At 57.5% G+C, this 21,762-nt stretch overlaps 1 protein-coding gene and 1 long non-coding RNA gene across 27 annotated transcripts in view; one reads left to right on the top strand and one right to left on the bottom strand.

The window, feature by feature from the left end:
* Positions 1-21,762, bottom strand: part of LOC113621156 (killer cell lectin-like receptor subfamily G member 2) — a 65,900-nt gene that overhangs the window by 23,186 nt on the left and 20,952 nt on the right. For 9 of the 26 annotated variants that reach the window (XR_003433069.1, XR_003433070.1, XR_003433072.1 and 6 more), the window contains exon 1: positions 3,907-18,201. The exons of 2 other annotated variants lie outside the window; for them this stretch is intronic. Coding sequence is in view for 10 of the 24 variants with exons in the window: in XM_027107972.1 (XP_026963773.1) it covers positions 3,907-4,309 (403 nt within the window). In the remaining 14 variants the exon portion in view is untranslated. Of the gene's footprint in view, positions 1-698; positions 18,276-21,762 lie in introns of those variants that run through there. 15 more of the 26 variants (XR_003433078.1, XR_003433080.1, XR_003433081.1 and 12 more) reach the window with 13 other exon arrangements.
* Positions 18,202-19,729, top strand: LOC113621161 (uncharacterized). Its single transcript, XR_003433088.1, has 2 exons — positions 18,202-18,316; positions 19,179-19,729. It is a non-coding gene; the product is annotated as an uncharacterized LOC113621161 (long non-coding RNA).

Here is a 21,762-nt window from a genome sequence, read left to right as displayed (position 1 = left end):
AGGGTCAGCCCCGCCGTGGGTCTGCGGCACCCTGGGACGCGCTGCCTGCTTCACTCACGATGGGGATGTGGGGTGGGCGCAGTCTGACGCCATCACCTACCACGTCTCCAGCCTCGACCCCAAGGCTCACCTAATTTCCACACTAACCCGGCAGGTCAGTGTCACGACCCCCGTTTTACAGCTGAGGAAACGGAGGCCCAGGGAGGAAAGCAATCTGCCCAAACCACCCAGCAAACCACTCCCTGCTGCTATGAAGGCCTGTCGCCCCTGAGCTTCTGCTCCTTGTCATAAGCTGCAAAGTGTCCCCAGTACAGCAGTTGCAGGGACCGAGCAGAAGCCAGCCCCCACGATATCTGTGACATTTCACGATAAGCAAGTGGGAGCTGAGGGTTCTCATGGGAAGAGCCAAAGCACCCACTGGGCAGGTTGGGCAAAAATGTCCCCTAGCGTCACCCGGCATCTCCCGTGAGAGGAGGAGTGAGGGAAGACGGCACCTCCGCCAGGGCGCCCGTCAGGCTGGGTCTGCAGCAGCTGCCACGGATCAGCCCTGGGCGAGCTCTTCAAAGATAACCGAGCATCGGCGCTCCCCCAGGTCTCTCACAGGCCCCCGATCTCCCTGGAGGATGAGCCAGCTGGGTTGTTTTTTTTTTTTTTTTTTTTTTAAAAGCTGGATCTCATTTTCTGCCCACATTTCTGACCTCCGGAAACCTCTCGGGTAGTTTTCCAGAGCCCTCTGGATTCCGTCGGGGGCACGGCACATGCCTCTGCTCGCTGCGTTCACAGCCAGGTCACTGGGCACCCGACACGTCAAGCGGAGCCTGGCGGGCACGGCCGCCCACAGCCGAGCCCGGCCTTCCCCACCGTGGGTCCGCGGGATCTGGCTGGCTGTCGGCCTCTCAAATTTAATCTCCGGTCAAATTCCATGGCTCCTTCCTTTAAGGAAAAAAAAAAATCCCTCTCTGAAAACAAAAATCCCAGAACTGAGACTCTAGGAGAGCTGGCGTTGCTGCAGCTTCACTTTCTTTCTCCTTTTGTGGCGTTGCAAGGAACTAGAGAAACACTTCAACCCTCTCATTGTACAGAGGGGTAAACTGAGGCCCGGAGAGGGGAGGGGCCATTCAAGGTCCCCTAGCGACTCTATGGCACAGCTGGGACGGGAGACCGGGGCCCCTGACTCAGGTCCAGCGTCCGCGCCTCAGCAGTTAGTGGTCCTGGGTGAGAAGAGACGAAGTCTGAGCCTGCAGCCCGTTAAGATGAAGAGCAGCCTCGGCCCTGGGTGGGACTCTGGGCACTCACCCCACAGAGGGATGCCAGCCAGGACGGGCAGGCCTAGACCACTGGGTGCCCTGGCACAGGAAAGGCCGGCGCTTAGTAAACGCAGGAAGAAACCCCTGGGAGGAGCCCTGAACTTCAGGGGCAAGTCTCAAGGAAAGCAGGCTGCCTCTAATGGAAACCAGTCAGCGGGCCAAATGCAGCAGGACCCCCAGTCCCCGTGGTTTCCATGGGGATGGAGGCGGAGCCCTGGCAGGGCTGCGGCAGCAGATGTGGCCTGTGCAGGGCTGGCGTGGGGCGGTGGGAGGGGCGGCGCCTGGCAGCACGGCCCTGGGACGTGGCAGGCCCGCGGCTGGATTCGCTAACAAGCCTGGGGCCGTGGGTCTGCCACCTCCAGGGGGCCTCCCGGATTCCTCGGGCACTCGCACTGGCTGCTCCAGACTAACTTTCTGTTCCCCACCCGCACCATCTCAGCCTGGGCCTGGGCCTCCTGGAGGGCGCCCATGTTTGCTGAGTGACGGCCTCCCTGCCTGGGAGCTGGGGACAGACTCTAGCCCTCACGGCTCTAGCCCTCCAGCTGGGGACCCGGCGCCCCACGACGTCTGTCCCCTCTGGTCCCTGGACAGTGCCGCCAGTCCCCTCCCGCACCCCAAGCCGGGGCCGCCCAGAGCTGGCTCCCTAACCTCTCTGAGAGGTGCCCTGGAGAATCACGTGGGCGCTGGGCCATCCACCCGGTGATGCAAGGAAGCTGCAGGATCAGGGACAGAGTACCACACAAGGGGCCGGGCAGACGGGGACCGACGGCGGGGTCTCTAACACATGACGGGGCTCCTGTTCGCCGGCAGAAAACTGCTTTCACAAGAGCTTAACCTGCCCTGCACACGGCACCCCGACACCCCTGTTCTACCCTTACCTGTGGGAGCCCCCTCACCCTGGGAACGCGGCCATGGAGCAGACCTCAGCAGGTGCCGATGACACCCAACTCCCGGCCAGTCCACGGACCCCAAGATAAGTTGAGTGCGTCTCCACGGAAGAGAGGTCAGGGTCCTTCAGACGCTGAATCGTGCCTGCAACAAGCCCCCAGGAGAAAACCCTGAGAAAACCCCTGGGCTCCTGGTCTACACAGCAGGCTCCCCGTACAACGGAAGGGTCTGGATTTGGCACAAGGCAGAAAGGACCGTTTTGAGAACGCTCAAGCCTGCAAAATGGTCTTGCCTGTTTCGGGTTTCTACAGCACCTCCCGAAGGTTTGACTCCTGGTGTCTGAGTGTTAAACCCTCTGTAGAGCTGCTGACGTCACCTGGGCCTACAACCTCGTACGCTTCCCCACCCTGGGCCGCAGGAACACTGGGAGGAAGGACGACCCGCGGCTCCCTCCTTCCCATCGCCTGCTGCCACGCTGCGTGCTGTCCACGCCCGGCCAGCACGCTGAGCACAGAGGCCTGGAGGGCGCCAGGGGCTTCGTCAGCCCAACCGGCAGGCCCGAGATCCTAGAGAAACAGCAACCCAGGCAGAGACGGGTCCTGGGGGCCCCCAGAACCACCACAGTCTATGGCTCCTCAGGAGGGGAGGGACGGAGGCAAATCCTGGCTCTCCCTTGGGGCAGAACTCCACGCCGAAGGGCAGGTCCGCCTGGCGACGGCTTTGTGGGGAGAACGCGCCGAGGTCAGCATTTGCGAGACGGATCCCGTGCGCGCTGCTCCCCGGCCGGGGCGGGGGGCGGGGGGGGGAAGGGTGTGGGTCTTGCAGTCACGGACCTGGGTTTGGGTGCAGGCTCTGTCGCCTGCTAGCTGTGTGACTCTGATGACATTCCTTGGCCTCTCTGAGCCTTGGTTTTCTCAGAGAGAGAACCGTTCACACCCGCCTTCCACACGGGTGCCTTGTCTGTGCCCTATTCCGCCACCAGAACAGCGCTGGCACGTGCTGGCTCTGATTGGATGTTGAAACAAAACGGAATTGGGCAGATTAAATTTAAAAATGGATGTTTAAAAAGAGGTGATTACAGTACTCGGCCCTGAGGACTTCCCTGGCGGTCCAGTGGTTGGGACTCCGCGCTTCCACTGCAGGGGGCGCAGATTCGATCCCTGGTCGGGGAACTAAGATACCGCATGCCACGTGGTGTGGCCAAAAACTGAAGAAAAAATTAAAACAAAAAGAAGTACTCAGCCCTGGGCCTAGCACTTAGTAGGTCAACGAAGGTCAGCTCCCCCCAACCCCAGGGAGCCGAGTCCTGTTTGCAATATCGGACATCGGCCGGCCTCCCATGGGGGAGACGAGTGCGGCCCCCGCCTCTCTCCAGCGGGCCAAGGCAGGGGATTTCTGCCACTTGGGTCCCCCCGCTGGTCCTGCCCCAGCCGGTCTCTCTCACCCCTCCCCTGGCAACTGGACACTGACTGCAGGGCACGCCTGTCCCTCGTGGCACCGCCGAGGCTGGGGGCCGTGGTGGCCGGCCACGCTGCCGGGCCCAGGAGTCACCACCTGGAAGTTGTTTCCCTGGGCCTCCCGCTGGCATTGGTCACGGGCCGCTGGCATTGGTCACAGGCCGGGCAGGGGCACCCGGCCCGAAGCTGAGACCCTCGAGGCACACCCACCCACCCACCCGGTGCCGAGAGCCTCGGAAGTGCTGGCGACTTACTACTGCGCGTTCGCAGTGACAAAGGCGCCGGCCGGAGGGCACCCTCTCCACACCCCGAGCCCCCCACGCAGCCGCTGGAGGCCTCGGCCGCCACGGTGGGGGTCCGCTGGCCTGGACCCGGCGCGGCGGGCTCAGGTGGGACCCCTCGTCCCATCGAGTTGAAGGAAGCAGCACAACAGGGAGGCTCTGGCGGGCGGGACGGCGGGAACTGGCCGCCTGCCCCCAGGATCCCTCCGCCCACGGCGGCCGGAAGCGCGAGCACACCCACCGCAGGAATGCCGGGGCGGGGCCGGCGCCCAGGAAACTGGGCCAGAGGTTCTGGCGCACACGCTGGAGCAGCCAGGACCCCCGGAGCCACCCCCGGCTCCCTTCTGGGGTTGGGGGCCTGGCTCCTGCGTCCCATCGAGTCCCCCGAGAGTCACAGGGACCCAAGGCAGGACCCTCTTCCCGGGCCCCCCAAACCTGCTCCCGTCAATGGCAGGTGACGTCGTTTTCCTCCATGAGAAACCTGTGGGTAGGACTTACCCTCTGCCTCACGGGCGGGGCAACCGAGGCCGAGAGGGGCAGGCAGCTCACCTGGACGCCCAGGCCTCCAGGCTCTTCCCTCGAGGCCACAGCGAAGGACGAAACAGGCCAGCCACCCGGCCTCCAGACAGGCTCCCACTTGCCGCGTCTGACCGCGCCCCGAGGCCGACGCTGTCGCCCCGCTTTAAAGATGACATCAAGGCCTGGCAGTAAGAACCATCCTTATCGAGGCCTTGTTTGCCCAAAGGTGGGCTGGGGGTTAACGCCGTCTCATCAAACCCCCCGCCCAGTCCCCGCCGTGTTCCTGGGGTGGGGGGAACGGCCTGCTCAGGCTCCTGGGTGTGCGGCTCAGGGGCCCGAGCCTGGCACGCAGGCGCACGCACACACGTGTGCACACACGTGCACACACATGCAGACCTGCACGGAAGGCTGGCTCTAACGCCGGAGGAGGGTGCCGGCACGATGACGCGCCCACCCCAGGCCTTCCGGCCGCTCCCGCCCTCGGCCGCCTTCCCCGATCCCGTCCTGGGCCTGCCCCGCCGCCATTTCCTCTCCTGGGCTGGAGGCCCGATGCCAGTCCTCCGGGTCTGCAAATGGCCGGCGTCCGGAATGGCCTGCCTCTCTGAGGAGAACGAGGGTGACTGGCCGACGCCCAGAGTGCAGCCGGCCCAGCTTCACGCACCTGGGTGCCCGTCCACCCAGCGCTGGGAGACCCGCCCATCCAGTGGGCAGTGGAACGCCCGGCCAGGCATCTTCGGGGTGGCCCAGGGACCAGGGAGCACAGGACAGCCGTGCGTAGCACACGTGTTACAGTACCGTCAGGGTGCACACACACTGGCAAAGGCACGCCATCCACATCGGGCTGCTGCGTAGACACGCGTGTCCACACTATCACTTAATGCACAAGGCACACAGGCTTTGGAGGGCGGCAGGCCCGGGCTCGAATCCATCCCAACCATCATCAGACGGTTGACCCTCTAAGGCTCAGGGCCTCCCCTGGAGGAACGGCGATGATGACCCCCACCTTGCGGGCATTTCTGAAACTCAGAAATAAATCGAGGATAAACAGGATCATGGGCTGCTCTCTATGAACTAAGTGTCGCGTCCAGGGCTTTATGTGTGTGACTGTGAGGTGGGGGCACCTGCTGTCCCCGTTTTACAGATGGGGAAACTGAGGCACAGAGGGGTGAAATGGCTCACCCTTGATCAGCACAGCCAGCAACTATAAATGACTCAGCTTGAACCCCAGCCACGAGTTCTGGAGCTCATGCTCTCCTCCACCCACCCTTCTTTTCCAAACACGAAAAAGCCTGGCATGGTGCGAAGCACACGGTGGAGTATTGTCATGACTACCACTGCCACCGCCACTGTCGTTACTATGACGCCATCGCTCTGAAGCTCTGACCCGGGAAGGCTGGGATGCTTCCCTGTGCCTCATCTTTGAGAGCCCCAGACCAGTGCCACATTCACGGGGCTGATAATAAACACATTTCTGATGCAGAGACAAGAGTCAAAGACCAACATCAGAAAGGATGAAGTGGTTAAAAAAATCCGAGAGCACAGCCGCTACAGAGAGCAGCTCCCAAACGGCTCTGGCAAATTTCATCAACATTTCACTTTTCCTATTACTCCCCAACATCTCCGCCAACAGGTACATTCCTTAAAATAAACAAGCCGCAACAAAGCACTTCTACTTTGGAAGTTCCACAATTGGAAGGGTGTTGGGCGCATTCAGGACACGGCAGAGGGAAGCACCCTTCTCTCATTCAGCACGGCAGACACTTGGGGAAGCTGCTCCTGGCCAGGAAGGGCCTCGGAGGCTGAGAGCTGCGGAGCCTGAATCCAGAATTAAGACACGCAGAAGTGACCATTTCAAGACAGGGCGGGGGCGGAAAAAGAACCCTCAGAACCGATTACCTCCCAACGTGAGCAAATTCACAAAATAAAGTTATCATCATTTGCAAATTATAGTGGCTGTAAAACTGCTCTGCCCTCACGTGTGTTGATATGGACCAATAAATTCTGCATTGTTATCTTGCGAGATAATTTTTTTAAGTTTATAGCTAGTGTTTGTAGTTTACCTGTTGAATTTTCTTTTTCAGTTTGGACTTAAATGGACCTTGAGACCATGCAAGATACTTATCATCTGATTTTTCAGAAGCTTCTCAAAATAATTGCATGAAAGTACATAGAACAACAAAAGGTTTAATGTCTTTCCTACAGAGATTATGAAGATATTAAAATCAGAAGTCCCAAACCCTGTCATTTTTAATATAAATCTAGTGTTAGGCTGTTCAGGATGTAAAAAAAGATAAAAATTGGTAATTAATTTGAACATTTAAGGTCCTTTGCCATAGGGCATTTGGAGTCTTAAAAAGATGCAGATGAAGACCAAATTTTCAATTAAACTTTAATAAAGGTGATGGTTGTTTTGCTACCAAATTTTTCAGGGGATCAGAAGATCATTTAATAAGACTGCTTTTAAACGCAAATGCAACTTGTTTATTTTGACCTCAGTTCTTCGAAATTGTCGACTCCACAATTGAAATATGCTGTGTGTTCCAACAAGGACCCGGCAGTCATAATGACAGACCAGCCCATCTGTGCTGTGAGAATGTATAATTTCAGTCTATAGTGGAATTTATATAGAAGCGATGATGTGAAAACTGCTATGTGTGGTACTTTCTTAAAAAAAAAAAAAAAATACTGCTGAGAAGTACTGGGTGCCATGGAGAATGCTGATACTTTTGCCTGATTAAAAAAAAAAAAAAAAAAAAAGATTCTGTGGAATTTTACTGATTTGGGGGAGGTAAAGTATTATTACCAGAGTTAAAAAACGAAGGTGATAATCGATCCCATGTAACTATCTCAACTATATAAGGTGTATGCTGGAGAATGTGTTATCCATATATATTAAAACCATTAGATTGAACATAATCTCGGTGGAAAATACTGATTTAGGATGAAAATGCTCATTTATGGAAATTAATTGACTTTACGCCGCTTGCCTCTACCTTGTCCAAAAATAAGACGAGTTAATGCTCAGGAAATCTGCCTGTCATTTCAGGATTTAGGATTAAAGGCCTATTCACCTACATTCATTATAATAAAACTATAATTTTATTATAATACAAATTTTAAAAACGAGGAGTGGGCAGCTATTAAAAGTATAAATTCTTTAAAAATGATGAACCTTCCCTCCCCCCCCACCAACCTCTCTCTATCCTGTTGCCTCTTTTGCCTTTAGAATTTATCACAGTTTTTTTTCTATTACTTTTATTTTGTCACCAGTGTTTTATCTGGTGCTTCCTAAATATCTGGCTGGAGTGATCTTCCAGCTCGCAGCAGCAGAATGTGGCTGTCATAATCATGAAAATGTTTTAATTATCTCTGCTCTATACGCCTGTATCTGCAGCCCCAAATCCTCCAGGATCGACTGCTGTCGAATCTAAGAACAAAAGCAGGCGCAGATACTCCTCGTGCGCGCCGAGCTCAGTCTCAATATTTGGTGGTGTCTGCTCCAGCCAGCTGCTCAGGCCTGCACAAACAGGACCCCAATGCCTCCGAATCAGGAAAACAAAAACGTATTCACGTGGGAATTTTCCTCTTCGTTGCAATTCGGAACTTTCGGGGCCTGATTTTCCATTTTCCATAAATCAAGACCCTGGCTGCTACCCTCAAACGTGGGGAAACCGGGCCGTGTCTGCGGTGCTTTTGTCAGCCTGCCAGAGGGTGGAGGTGAACTCGAGCCGAACCCTGCAAAGCCCACCTTTTAAATGCAAAGGTTCTGGGACCAACAGAGAAACTCAGGCAGTCACGGAACCCAGCTCCCAGACGGCAGTGGTGGCGTGGCCCAGGGACCCAAAGGTCTTCAAGGGACTCTACTCCCTGCCCCGCTGGCCACGGTTCAGGCCCTGGATGGTCAGGATGCCTTGGGCCACAGCTCTGCAAATGCGAAACCAGGATGAGATCAGGGCACAGGCAGGCCCTGGGACCACTCAGGGCCCCCAAGGGTTGGTCTGGTGGACGTGCCCACATGCACCCCAGAAGCCGTCTGTGGGCAGGGTGGTTAGGAACCGGCACAGCAATGTTAGCTGGAACCCCCGGGCTTAAATAAGTGCTTAAAATACAAAGCCCAAAACAACCTAAAAGATTTTCCCCACACTAAGCTGAGAGCCGAAAAGAGCTTCCTTTTATCCCCCGTCCCTCCCAAAAAATAAAATAAAATAAAAGGGAGAAAGAAACTGGATCGCTCAACTGTGGACATGGCAGCATTAAAGATGCCGGACAAAATGAAAGGGCCTCTGTTTCTCAAAGCAGAATCCACCCTCCCGTGTGCCAGCCTGGCCCTGCCTGCCGAGGAGTTTGCTGGGAGGAGCATGGATGTTTCTGGTGTTTTTCCCTCTGCCACTCCTGGCGTCGCCAAAAATTAAAATCATAATAATGAGGATGATGATAAGACCTCCCCCCAGAAAACCGACATAACTGAGCACGAGAGAGTAGGCCGTGCCTATTAATGCCTCCTGAAACATTTGTTCAAATTATAATTGAACATGCAGCTACTGTGAAATAACAAACATTCATTTTTATTGTGATTTCTGAAGCCTACAGCTTTGGGTCTTAAAAATAAATGGGTCCGGCTGCTGCATCTTCCCTGCAGTTTTTGGAAGGGCTCACTTCACTGAAGATGTGGGGGGCTGGGGGCGGTCTGAAATAGAATTTTGAATTTCGGATAACCAATTAGAGGGAAGGAAACGTAACAGGCACCGAGCACAAGATGGCAGAGCCCTCGGCTTATCTCCAGCGCGAGAGAAGGGAAGAAGGAGACTTACCCGAGGTGCAGGATGCGGAGGTTCTCAAAAGCAGGGAAGTGAAAACGGTGTCCCTCACCCGGCCGGCTGGTCCCCGTGGCAAGCAGAGGAGGGCAGGGGCCGCTGGCCAGCAGGCCGTGCCCAGGTGCCAGCCCCCGTCCAACAGGCCCTCAGGCGCCTGGTCTCTGGCCACCATCGTCCATCGGTTCCTCGGTCCTGGCCGGCGCGGCCTGGGCCTCGGCCACCCCGGCACACAGAGGCAGGGCTGCCAGAGCCAAGTGGTGCTGGGGAGGCCCCGCTGCCAGCCCAGGAGGACGAGGAAAATGCTACTTTTGTCTCCTGCTCTCATCTGGCACTGGCTGCCCGGGGAGGGGGGGCCAGAGGCGGCCGCTACGGCTCAGCCCCGCCCACCGGGAATTTTTGAAAGATGCTCATGGGTGCCGGGAGGATGGCAGACGTGGCAGAGGCGGGTGGGCCGGACCCCGAAACCCACCACCGGGGGGGGGGGGCGGCTGGCCAAGCGGGAGAGGGAGGGGGCAGCAGGAGCGTCTGGCCACTCAGCGGCCGGCCTGAGGAGGACGCCGGGAGCCGGGCCGTGCCCGGGCGCCAGCCCTCCCCGTGGACAGGCGGCGCGGCCCTGGGCGCCATGTTGCGAGCCGCCTGCCTGGCTGGGCTGCTCCGGGGATAGAGGCCACATTGTTCCCACGCTGGGCCCGGCCGAGGGGCAGGCGGCAGCCAGCACCCCGGCTGTGCTCCCCGGGATCCCCTGGAGCGAGCCCACTCTAGCCGATGCCCTGGGAGGTTATGCCGTCAGGCTCGAGAGCCGGACCACTGGCTTGAACCCAGCCTTGGGTCCAAGTGGCCACCTAACCCCGGGCAAGCCACGCCACCTCTCCCGGCCTCAGTTTCCCCATGAGTACACGGGACGGGGGTCTCAGCTCCAGCCACTCAGGGCTGCTGTGACGACACAATGAAAAATGCACACAGCCAGGCCGCGGCGAGGGGCCCAGGGTCGGGCTCCAGGCCCATCACCACACCCCATTCAGACCGTCACAAATCCACCAGTTTCACCGAGGCAAATCTTCCACCACAGCGAGGAAAGGTGACCCGTGCCTGGCCTGGGTCACTGGGCTTGAGGTTCTAACCCAGGCACTCTCACTTGGAGATCTACCGGGCCCGGCGGCCCTCTCCTGCAGGCACGGGCCGTGGCCGCTTGGCCAGCCTGCCCAGGTCTCTCCATCGGCCCTTTCTGTGGCCAGGAGCTGAGGCGATGACCGCCTGGCTGTCCCTGTGCAGGGTGAGCCACAAGGCTGCCAGTGTGGGCAGGGTCCCCGGGCAGGCAGGGCCAGCTCTGGGGGTGGAAGGGACCGCGTGGAGTGACCGAGGCTGGGCCGCCGAGGCCAGAGTTCGCTCGTGGGCCCTGGGTTGCTCCCCGGCTTACGGGCCTTTCTGTGGCTGGGAGCTCCCCCCGCGCCCCGGCTGCCTGGAGGACGTTTTATTTTAATACTGCTTTATGCCTGTGCAGAGATGGCCATACCCGAAGCACAAGGCCGGGGGGTGGGGGGGGAGCGAGAAGGAAGAGGCCAGGAGGCGCCCTCTGATCTTCGGGCTCTGGTCTCACGCACGCGGCCACGTGACTAGCTCACCAGCTGATGCCAGAGACAAAGCAGGTAGGATTCCGATGCCACGCGCCCGACCAGGAACGCTGGGAATTCCATTCCAGGAACGGCTTGGCACGGCTGCCAACAGCCTGGCCCCGGGAGGAGAGCGTCCCCCATGATCCATGGGGAAAGCCACTGAAAACTGTAGGGCCGTTTGGGGGCCGCCCTGAAAGGAGGAGGTGGGCACCCTCCCTCACCCGGTCTCCCCGACACACACACACACACACACACACACACACACACACACACACACACTCACACACACTCACACACACACACTCACACACCACACACACTATCACCACGACCAGAAGTGGCCGCTGCTGTGCCCAGCTGGCTGCCCAGGAGATAAAGGCCTCCGCCCCAAGGCCTGCGGGCCAGCGTGGGGTCCGGGACGCAAGACATCAGCCAGGGCGGAGGGGCAGCCAGGCCCAGACCAGGCCCTTCTCGGATGCACTGCACGCTGTGAGGTTTGGCAGCCGAACCACAGCGCCGGGGCCAGGATCCCCATCCACAAGCCCTTCTCCCCCTGGCGGGGCGGGGAGGGCTCCACAGGTGACACGCAGGGACCCTGACATCCTCAGGACACACATGTGGCCCTGCAGGCCGGCACCTGCGTGTCTGGTGCCTGTTCACGCCTGCTCGGAGCCCAGGGCTGGTGATGTGATATGCAACCCACCAGTGCGTCTCTCACTGTTAAAACATATGGAAGACTGAAGCCCCGGCTCCATCATTTCATTATAATTTAAAATGTAATTATAAAAGGCTGATTTGAATGTAAATATCGCTCTTAAACACATGAAAGACGAATCTAGATTGAAGAGCCCCAAATCAGCAGGTAAATATTTCAGCTAAATGCTCTTCCTAACCATCTGACATCCTAGAATTAAAGGAAGGGCGATTCGCAGAAAAACCCAGCCCTGCCTTTAGAAACCGGGGCAACAGGGACAACATTCTTGTTTTCCATCTTAAGGGGAAATTCTATTACTCCAAAAACAGAAAAAGATAATTTGGCCTTTACTTTGTACGTCCCATGCACACATTTTCTCACCACAACTACCAGGCTCATTCAGCAGTAATAACCATCACCTCTGGGGTCATATATCTACTCAGAAAACCTCTTAGCCGCTGATTCAACAGTGGGCCTGGCCGGCCGTTTGCAGAGGTGCCCGATTTATCCATCCACAGGGATTCTGAGCCATCCCTAAGGCAAGACTCCTGCATACGGACCGAAACAAGTTTCCCGTCCAAAATTTCACAGTGAGACTTTGCAGCATTTTACTTTCAAACCCCTCTCCGTTAAAACAAACAAACAAACAAAAAAACCCAGTAAATAAAAGCTTGCATTTTACGGTCGTTCTGCCTCATGTCAGGAGATTTCAGTCTTTTCCATTCCAATCTTACCAACTCTACTCGTGGCCTCAGAGACTGTTGCGGTTACCCCCAAAGAGAACTCTCTTCATAGCGTTTTTTTTTGGGGGGGGGTTAATGCAGAAGGTGAAACAGACCACAGCTAAGAGGTTCCAGGATTTTTGTGTTTTTAAAGACGCGACAGCGATTTAAAAAACAAAACCTCATTTTTGAAGCCAGATATTATAATTTGCCAACCAAGTCTTTGGGGTAAAGGGGAAGCCTGACAGGGAGGGGCCCGTCTTCGTCCACCCTGATCGGGGCCACTCCCTCTTCTGTCCTCCGCCTACCAGTCTGAGGACCCCCTAAGCTGGTGGGGGGTCTCAGCCGATTGTCCGCCACGGCCTTCCCAACGCCAGGAAGACTGATTCTCCGATGTTTCCATCACGAGCCCCAGCCTGATCAGTTCCTCCCGGAGTCCCTAACGTGAGCCTGGGATCCAGGCCTTGCTTCCCAGGGCGCCTTCCTGGCTGCACTGAAGCTGGACCTTGGGTCGGCAGAAGCCAGGGTCGGCAGCTCTAGCGCCACCGGCAGCCCCAGAGCGGGGAAGATGGAGGTGGCTCCTAAGAAGGCCTCAGAGTAAAATCCCGTTCCTTCTGTTTCTTCAGAAAATGTCCATCCGGCTCAACTCTGGGCCGCCAGGCTTGTCCAGCTGGAAGGGTGTTCGAGAGACCATGTGTGGCTTCGCCAAGTCAGGTCAGATCCCAAGTTCATCGGAGAACAGGATCGGGGAGGAGTGAAGGACACCAGAGAATCACAAATATTGTCCCCAATTGCTCTTGGTGGCTTTCCCCCCACCCCCTGGGGACAGACCCTTCCTCTTCTTAAACTCCGACAAAGTGAGTTTGTCTCACTTCCATTCTGCCATCTCCCAGCAGACAAAGGCCGACCTGGCTACCTTTCCAATGCTTGCCAACATGCCCCTGTGGCCTTGCAGAAGAAATCACAGAGGAAGAAAAAATAAACTTGTGAAAGTTTAAACTCCACTCGATTAAAAAAAAAAAAAAAAAAAAAAAGCCAGACATTCCCACTGAAATTTCCCAAGAACCACAGGTCAGGGGACTTTCTTTTTTTCCTTTTCTGTAAATCTCATCCCTGACTCAGTTCTCAGGACCTGTGATGCTCAGACACTGGCGCTCCACTGGCCCAGCCAACGGGACACTGGTCAGCCCTGAAAATAAATATTTCATATAAAAGGTCCATTGTCTTTGCCCAGAGACAATTGTTGCTTTTTCTCCCTCCTCGGCTCCGTAACATCAGAAAGCATGGCTGGTACCATCTGGGGTTCTTTCTTGTTCCAACAAGATGTTTTGAGAAAGGGCAATCTTGCCGGGTCTTCCTGGATGATCAGCTGAGAGAGAAAATTCTCCCAAAGCAAGCGTTTTGGTAAACGTTCGCTTGTGTGGGGCCAAAGAACAATTAGCTCATCAGAGTGGTTAAACCCTCCCATCCAACTGCTACCTGCATTGCCCGCAAGGAGGCTGGCGGCTGGGGTGGGCCACTCTGGACCCCTGAGTCACGGTGTCTTGCCCTTGTCTCGCCCTGGTCGGCCCCCTGGGGCCAGCGCCCAGGTGGGTTCCTCAGGTGCCATCACTGGGGAGGTCTCGACTTCCTAGGTGCCGAGGAAGGGGCACCTCCTCCGTAAGCACGTCCCTAAGCCAAGTCCCTGGGGTAAGGGAAGCCCTGGCTTTGCAAGTTCCTGACACTCTATGTTGAAAAGATCAAGGTTCACTTTCGCTATCACCGGGGGGGGGGGGGGGTGGCGATGGTAAACTCTCAGGTGTCCTTTCTAATGAAACCAAAACTAGGTTCCCTGCTTCTTAGAAACTCAAAAATATAATAATAACCAGCAATAAAAGTGGCGATCACTAGTTACAATGAAAACAATTACAACAGCCATTTACGGCGTCCCTGCCGCGTGCCAGGAACCGTGGTCTGTGGAAATAATGTTGTCTGAACCTTCCGAATCACCCTCTGAGGTTGGGATTCTTATTTTTGCTCTAGAGCTTGGGGTGCAGTCCCGGGAGGTGATGCCACTTGTCCAGGGTCTCATGGTGAGCCCGGGGTGGGGGCCGGATGGGAGCTGCCTGGACGTGAGCTAGGACAGCCCCCCTTCACGGGATTTCCGCAAGGGCATTCTCTGTTCTCCCTAGACATGCAGATACACCCTCCCAGCCCGACAACAGCCAGGTGTGATGCTTTTAAGATGTTTTCCTGCCCGGCCTCTGGGGCCTCCTTCCCTTCCCGAGCGCCGTCCCTCACTTGAGGTACATGTCGGTTTCCCCGGACACCAAGGAGCACCCACCCGGGCAGGGTGACCGTCAGGGTGGGCAAAGCCCTCTGGCCCCTCCCTGGGCCCCACCTTCTGCCTTCCGGTCAGGCCTCGTCCGCGCCGGGGTGAGAATGGCAGCAAGTGAGACCCGTGCACGGCGTCATCCACGGTGGCCACAGGGACCCGAAAGCAGCCCCGCCGCAAAGCTCCCTGCTGTTTCCGTGGAGCCAAGCAAGATGTTGTCTGCACCTGTTCAGGCGGCGTGTGAGACCTGGGCAGCCAGCTTCACCCACACCCTGGAGACGCCCAGGCCAGAATCGGGGGCCTCAAGTGGCCAGAGGCGGGGCACGGCAAGGCCCCAGTGCAGGCCAGGGGCCACGGCGGGCCCGGCCCTGGCTGAAAACAAAAACAAGAACACGAAGGCCGTCCTCCCGCCAGCCCGCCCCGGTCCACAAGACCCTGTGCCCTGCTTAGCACATTCTTTCCCTTAAATCCAGAGTGATAAAAACCAGACAGGCGCCAGTTTCATTTTCCGAACCTCGTCTTGCGTCCTCGTCCTCAAAAATACATTTTTATCCGGGTGAGACATCCCTACGTAGTAAGAAGCCCCTGGCGGGACCCGGGTCTCCACTGGGAGTCTCCAGTGGAACTGGGCTGGCTCTAAGGACAGGACAACGGCAGGACAGGATGGCTTGGTGCCGAGGCAGGGCCTCCGTCTGCGGGGCAGGCCCCGATGTTGGCAGTGGACTCTCAGCCCCATCACATTCCCTTTGCCCGGGGCACACACGGGGCAGGCGATGGACCTCTGGAGCTGTGACGAACAGCAACCCCCCACTGAGTGGCCCTCGGATGCTCAGGCCTTGCCCAGCTCCCAGCGTATGGCCCGTAGGCCCGCGGAGAGGGAGCAACCCATGCCCCTTGTTTCGGGGTCTGTTTTAATCCTGGGGGATTCCCGACAGTCTGAGCAGAACGCCACACCATCCCTGCCCATCGTGTGCTACGTTACGGGTCATCTGTGGACCTGAGAAAACGTCTCCCGCATTTTACAGGCAAGGCCCCGACAGAAGCTGGGCTTTCCGTAATTACTAACCCGTCACCGCCAATGCCACGGCAAGCAGCAGCTCGCGGCCGAACTGGCATGCCTTCCGCAGCTGCGCCCCGGTTTCTGAGATCACTCCCCAATGTCCCACCCCCGGGTTTCATGTCTGCTAACTGCCTCTGATAAAGTCATAAATACAAATGTAAAACAGGGGACCGAGGGAGCAGAGGATGGCCTAGCAAAAGAAGATGGCGAGGACAGCTCTACAGTACGAAGCAAACTTTCAGCCTCGGCGCCAGGTGGGCAAGACCTTATTGAAGGGGTCTCCTTGTCCCTCTGGGTTCTCCCCTCAGACCTGAAAACCAGGCAGCCCGGGGAGAGGGAGGCATGAGGCAGGCCTGGGCTACTCAGGCCTCTGTCCACGTTCCCGGAAACACAGCCTCCGAGTGCCAGCTCACACTCCCGGGTGTTAGGGAAGCAGGCCCCCCTCCCCATTATTTTGTGGTCAAGGCACCCAGCAAGGTTGTCCAAACCACATCAACAAGATGGGGGAGAGTAGAGGGGAAATCACACCTGCGATATGATCATAGCAAAAACCGGGTTAATCCCCCCCCGTTACAGGTTTCATTTTAACAGGATAGGTACACGCAAGTACAAACAAGCATTTGAAAATCCCAAATAGCTAGAACCGACAAACTAAAATAAAATGAACATAGTGCTGGCCTGCAGAGGCTGCCTTGGCCTCTGAAGCCCAACTCTGAAGAAATTAATTTCAGTGTTACCTTAAAACCCTGTAATTACGGCCAATGTGCATTCCTCCACCCCCTTTCTTGCTCCCCACAAATTCCCCAGGGCTGCCGGCTGGGCCCGTATGTGACCCACCTATAAAGGGGGATTTATTATGAAAAGTTATGAGTTGTTTTTCGTTTTATGCCACCATAAACAGCAGCTTCCACGCACAGGGCTTTCACTCCACCGGCCCAATCGGCCAGTGGTTGACCGAGGGCCGCCCTAAACCAGCTCTTCATAAATGCCTGACCAGCAGAAAAAAATAAGAAGCACTGCTGGACTGTAGCTTCCAATTAACCTTTCCGAACACATCTAATCTAAAAACAGATGTGTTCTCTTTTCCTTCTATTCTACGTAAGATGCCTGCTAACGGTATTTTATGTGTTCAACAAAATTCTCTCTGGCAAATGGCCGGCACACACCTGAGATCGGAAGCTGTATTTCACAAATTCCAAGTTCCAGAATTTTAATGACGGCCATGGAGTTCTTGCAAGCTGGTGCGGCTTCAGGTTCAAGAACGACCTCCTTCCCGGGTCCCCTGGTCTGTGGAAGGCCTGCCCTACAGAAGGGCTCTTCTTAGAAATCCCTTCATTAATATTTAAATATTCACTAAGTAGCGAAAGTGAGAAATGCACTTACCGGCCTCAAGAATCGAGAGTGAACCCAATCGAGACAGGGGCGCTCTGCCCTTGCCGGAGGGACGCGCCCGGACGCAGCCGGCGCTGCGCTATCGTGCCCACGGCTGCACAGGCCCTCGGCCATCGGTCTGAGTCGTGGGTTCCAAGTGATTCTCTCCTTTACGCGGCGAAAAGGGCAGAGAGCAAAGCGGTGCCATGTCCCACAACTCGTGGCAGGGGCGCGACAGCTCCGGGACGGCGCGGGCGAAGCGCACGGCCAGGCCCCACTCCCCTGGTCCCGCGCCGCGCCTCGGACCGCGCTGCTCCACTTCTCCTGGCTCCGGCTTCCCTGTGTTGAACGACCGGACCTCCCCGCAGAGTGGCCCGCAGGACACGATCTCCACGTCCGCGACCTGCGCCGCGAGGGACCTTTGTCCCGGACGAAAACGAAAGCGCGCGGGGCCGGGGACGCCCACGCCCTGCAGCGGAGGTCCGCGCCGGCGCGCCCCGCGACTTTCTCCAAGTTCACGTGCATCCCGGGGCTGCCGGCCGGGCTCCGCGGGCCCGAACTTCCAGCGACTGGCCGTCGGGCGCGCTGCGGGGTGCGGACGGTCACCGGACGGCCGGGCGGCGCGGGCCCGGGGCACAATGAAAGCCGCCGGGCCGGCGGACCGGCGGGCGAGCGCGGGGGCAACGCGGGCCCGGCCTCCGCGCGGCCGCTCGTCTAGTGCGGCCGGGGCGCCGAATGCGGCGGCGGCGGCTGGGCACAGACGCGCCGCGCGCCCGGTGCATGCTAATGGCCGGCGGCCGCGCCATGAATTATTCAGCAGCGGCGCGGAGAGGGCGAGCGCGGCGCGGAGGGCGGCCCGGCCCGTGTGTCCCCCGCCGCTGCGAAGCCGCCGCGGCGACTTCCCAAACTTTCCCGGGTCGGCACCGAGGATGCGGCCCCCGCGGCGCCTCCGTCCCCGCCCGAGCGCGCCGGCCGCGCTTCCCCCGTTGCCGCCTATTTTATGTCTTTTGTCTCGGAGTTGGCACCTGTCCCAGAGAGCGCGTTTCCCTGCCCACCCCTTCGCCGCCGGATCAGGGCGGGGGAGGGGGTACGGGGGACCTGGAGAGGAGGGGACGGGGAAGCAAGGCGCCTACGGCCCCGCAGCCCGAGGAGACCGCCCGGGGGCAGCGGCCGTGACGCGCTCCCGGGCGCCCCTGTTCCGCGGGGAGGTCAGGGCTTCGGCTGTGCCCGGAATACCAACAAGGCCGCCCGGGGCCCCCGGCCGTGCCCGCTGCGGGTGAGGACCGGGCGCGGCCCCTCCCCGCCGCCCCCCCACCAACCCACCCTCCGCCGCGCACCCTCCTCCCGGGGCCGGCGCGCGCGGGCGGGGCGGGCGGCGCGAGCAGCGGATTCGCCGCCCGGGCCCCGCGCCTGGGCCCGCAGCCCCGCGTGCGCGCCCCCGCGGGCACGTCGCCCCGGGGGCTCCCCGCCCGCGCGGTCCCGGCCGCCTGCCGCCGCGGGGTAGGGGGCACCGTGCCGCGGGGACTCATCAGCCTTCTGCTTCGCGCCCGGCGGCCCGCACGCCCCGGCCGCGGCCCGCCCCCGCCGCCCTGGCACCGAGGCGGCTGCCGGAGCGCGCTCGGCGGCTGCGCTCCGAGGCGCCGGCTGCCATGATTGCGGGCAGCGGGGCGCGCGCGCGCACGCTCGGGCCCGGCTTGGGGACCCGGGGCGAACCCACGGTCCCTGGCCTGAACGCAGCCCCGTGCGAGCCGCGGAGTGCGGCCAGGTCTCCGGGCTCATCCCAGCGAGGCTAGTGTTCGCCGTGGAGTTCTAGACGAGGCTCCGGGTCAGGGGTTGGGGTCGACGGTGGCAGCGGGCTTCCCCCGGGGCAGGGCGCGCACCAGGAGGACCCCGCGGCGGCTCGTCCCAACACCGCCCGCCCGGCTGCGGGAGGGCCGCGGTGCCCAGTGGTGTGGGAGGCGGGGTTCAGAGGATCCTGTGAAGTGGAGGGGGGCAGCGCACTGTGCCCAGAGATGGGGGGGCGCAAGGTGTCTGGTGGAGGGGGGCCCTCACGGTGCCCGGGGAGGCATGGGATGGGCGGGGGCACCGTGCCCGGAGCCGCTGCCCGGCTCCAACCTCGCTCTCTTCCTTCCCCGCAGAAACAACTTCCTGCTCCCCCGGCCCAGGGCGCAGGAGCTGCGGGGAGAAGTTCTAGGCCGCAGCTTTGCTATCTTGGAGCCGGACGACGACACTGCTGCACACGGGCCGCGCGGTTCCTTCCCGCGCCCTCTCCCGCGGTCGCGACCAGCCGGGCTCCAGGGCCCGGACACTGGTTAGAGTGACAAGAAGGCCGCAGCTGCTTTTTCTGCCTGCTCCGCAGGAGCGCCTGAGTGGTTTCTGGCGCTTGGGGACGCCGACACGGGGTCGCTGTGCTCGGACCCCATCCCCCTGCCTGGGCATGCCCTCTCTCGGAGCCAGATGGACCTGGTTGTCCCCGGATGCCCGCGACAGGGGCCCGAGAGAAAGAAGGCCTCCTGGGCCCCATCCCAGTGTCTCTCTGTGCCTGTCTCCCCGCCCCCCCCCCCCAGCCGGCCTTGGCATTCTAACCAGTGTCCCTTGACGTCACATCTCGCCATTTCTGTCAACCAATTGAAACTTGCCCGTTGTCATAAAAATATATATACTTTTTATGCCATTGGTAAATTCAAAAGTTCCTCGTGTGCCCTGCTTCCCAGGAAACTTCATTCCACCTTGGGTTGGATGGCCCAGGCAGGGGCACTGGCCACGGGGCGAGGCTGGGCTGGGGCAGCTGGAGCAGCTCGGCCAGGGCCTCTCTTGCCCACTGACCCACCCTGGAGGCTCCCTAGACCCCCATGACCTTGGCCTTGAATTGTGCTAGACACACACACACACATCACTGCCACCACCGTATGACATACGATTTGGGGAGGGGGGGTAAAAACAGGATCCATTAAGAAACCTTCCAAAATTACTTCCCTACGTGTTAGAATCTTGTTGTGGCCCCTTCTTGCTAGGGATAGCTCCCCCCCACCCGCCCCCATGAGAAAATTCAGTTTTAGAAAGTGGAGTAGAAATGTTTTCTGGTTAATCTTTTCACCGAAATCCTGACCAACTTTCACTTTCCACGGCTGCTGACACCAAGCCGAGAGAGCCCAAGCAGGGGTGATTTCTCAAGGGGGTGGGTTTCACTCTTTCCCTGAGGAAGGTCCAGGGTGGCCCTCCCAGCTTCCAGGACTATGGGGTCCAGCTTGGGAAGCCCAGGAATTCTGTACTCCTCCTTCCTCCGAAAAGGACTCCGAAAAGGACAGCCTGAGACTCAGGAATGCCGGACCCACGTTCTAGCAATACGGCAGAGAAAAACAATCTCTCTTGTCCTTTATAATTTCCTTCACTATTACAGTTCCCAGCCCTGACTAGGACGTGTGGAGTAAGAGGACACATTCCCACGAGATGATTATGTGCAGGGCAGTCCCCCAAAGCCACACAGATCCTGCTATCACACCCCCCCCCCCTCCGCTCCGGCCACGCCAAGGAAGAACCCAACCGCTAACTGCCATTATAAATTCCCCCTTTCCCCATCTTTACTGTATGGTTCAACTACTTTATAAAAAACATATTAAAGACATTTTGTGGTTTAGCAACGCTGGGGACTCTAAAACAACAGAAATGCTTCGCAGACTGGGTTGAAGGCAGAGATCTAAACGCTGTAAGTATCAGGCCCCTTTGATACCAAATCTTGTTTTTCCAAAATAATGAGCAAGCCTGGTAACAACCAAACGGGGATTTTGAAAATAAATATCTGGTTACTATTCTCATGTAAAACCACTCCCAAGTGCAAACTCTAGAACTGCTTCATACCTCTGAGATGTGTTCACACACACACACACAAATACTACAACCAATACACCCCACAACCACACTGTAATCTATTTATAATAACTTTCCTAAACACTATAAATATTATAACTAATGTGATATATGTTGTGTGATTAAATGGGTGGATTAAAACACTGAATTAAAAAAGCCACAAAGAAAAAGAGATTATCTTCCATTATGCCACTTACAACTTTTGTTCCATTGGCACAAATACAAACTTGGCAACTGTATCATTACTGAAGGCAGTGACTAAATACCAGGATATTAGCTTTGTAATTTTCACCTGAAATCATTGTATAATCATAGCGGCTTGCTAACCTTTTTATTCGCTGATTTTTTTTTTTCTGGCTTTCACACACAGTAATAAGTTAATTTAATGCCTCTTTCCTCCTCCCAGTTTTTATTTGGTAAAACAAGAAATTGGGTGAGTCAGAATAATATTTGAGAACGCACACTCTTTTTTATCCTCTCTCTACTTGGCAAGGATTTACATATAATTTGGTTGCAGACTCAAAAATCAAACCCTGCTTTATGCAAAGAAAATAATAGCGCTCAGGTAATTCTACTGGGTATTTTTCAGGTTTCAGGTTTTGAAAGTCTCTTTCCAACTCGCTATCACATTATATTATTCAAAGTAAATAATATTAAAAAGCGTGCTCCCATTAGCAAAACGGAAGCCTGGGAATTGACTTTGTTGAGGAAGACGCTGATGGACAGTTTTCCTAGAGGAAGAACTTGGTCTCTGCCTGTGGGCCGCACCATGCCCGTGGTCAGATATTTGAAAAATAAGTCCTAGGGAGGCTCTCGCTATACCAGGATGTTTATAGTATCAGCCTTATACAGTTA

This window comes from Aethalodelphis obliquidens, unplaced genomic scaffold (genome assembly GCF_003676395.1).
Source record: "Aethalodelphis obliquidens isolate GAN/ISIS:26980383/991018 unplaced genomic scaffold, ASM367639v1 scaffold8, whole genome shotgun sequence".
Taxonomy (NCBI): Eukaryota; Metazoa; Chordata; class Mammalia; order Artiodactyla; family Delphinidae; genus Aethalodelphis; species Aethalodelphis obliquidens.
This window is presented reverse-complemented; position numbering and strand designations above follow the sequence as displayed.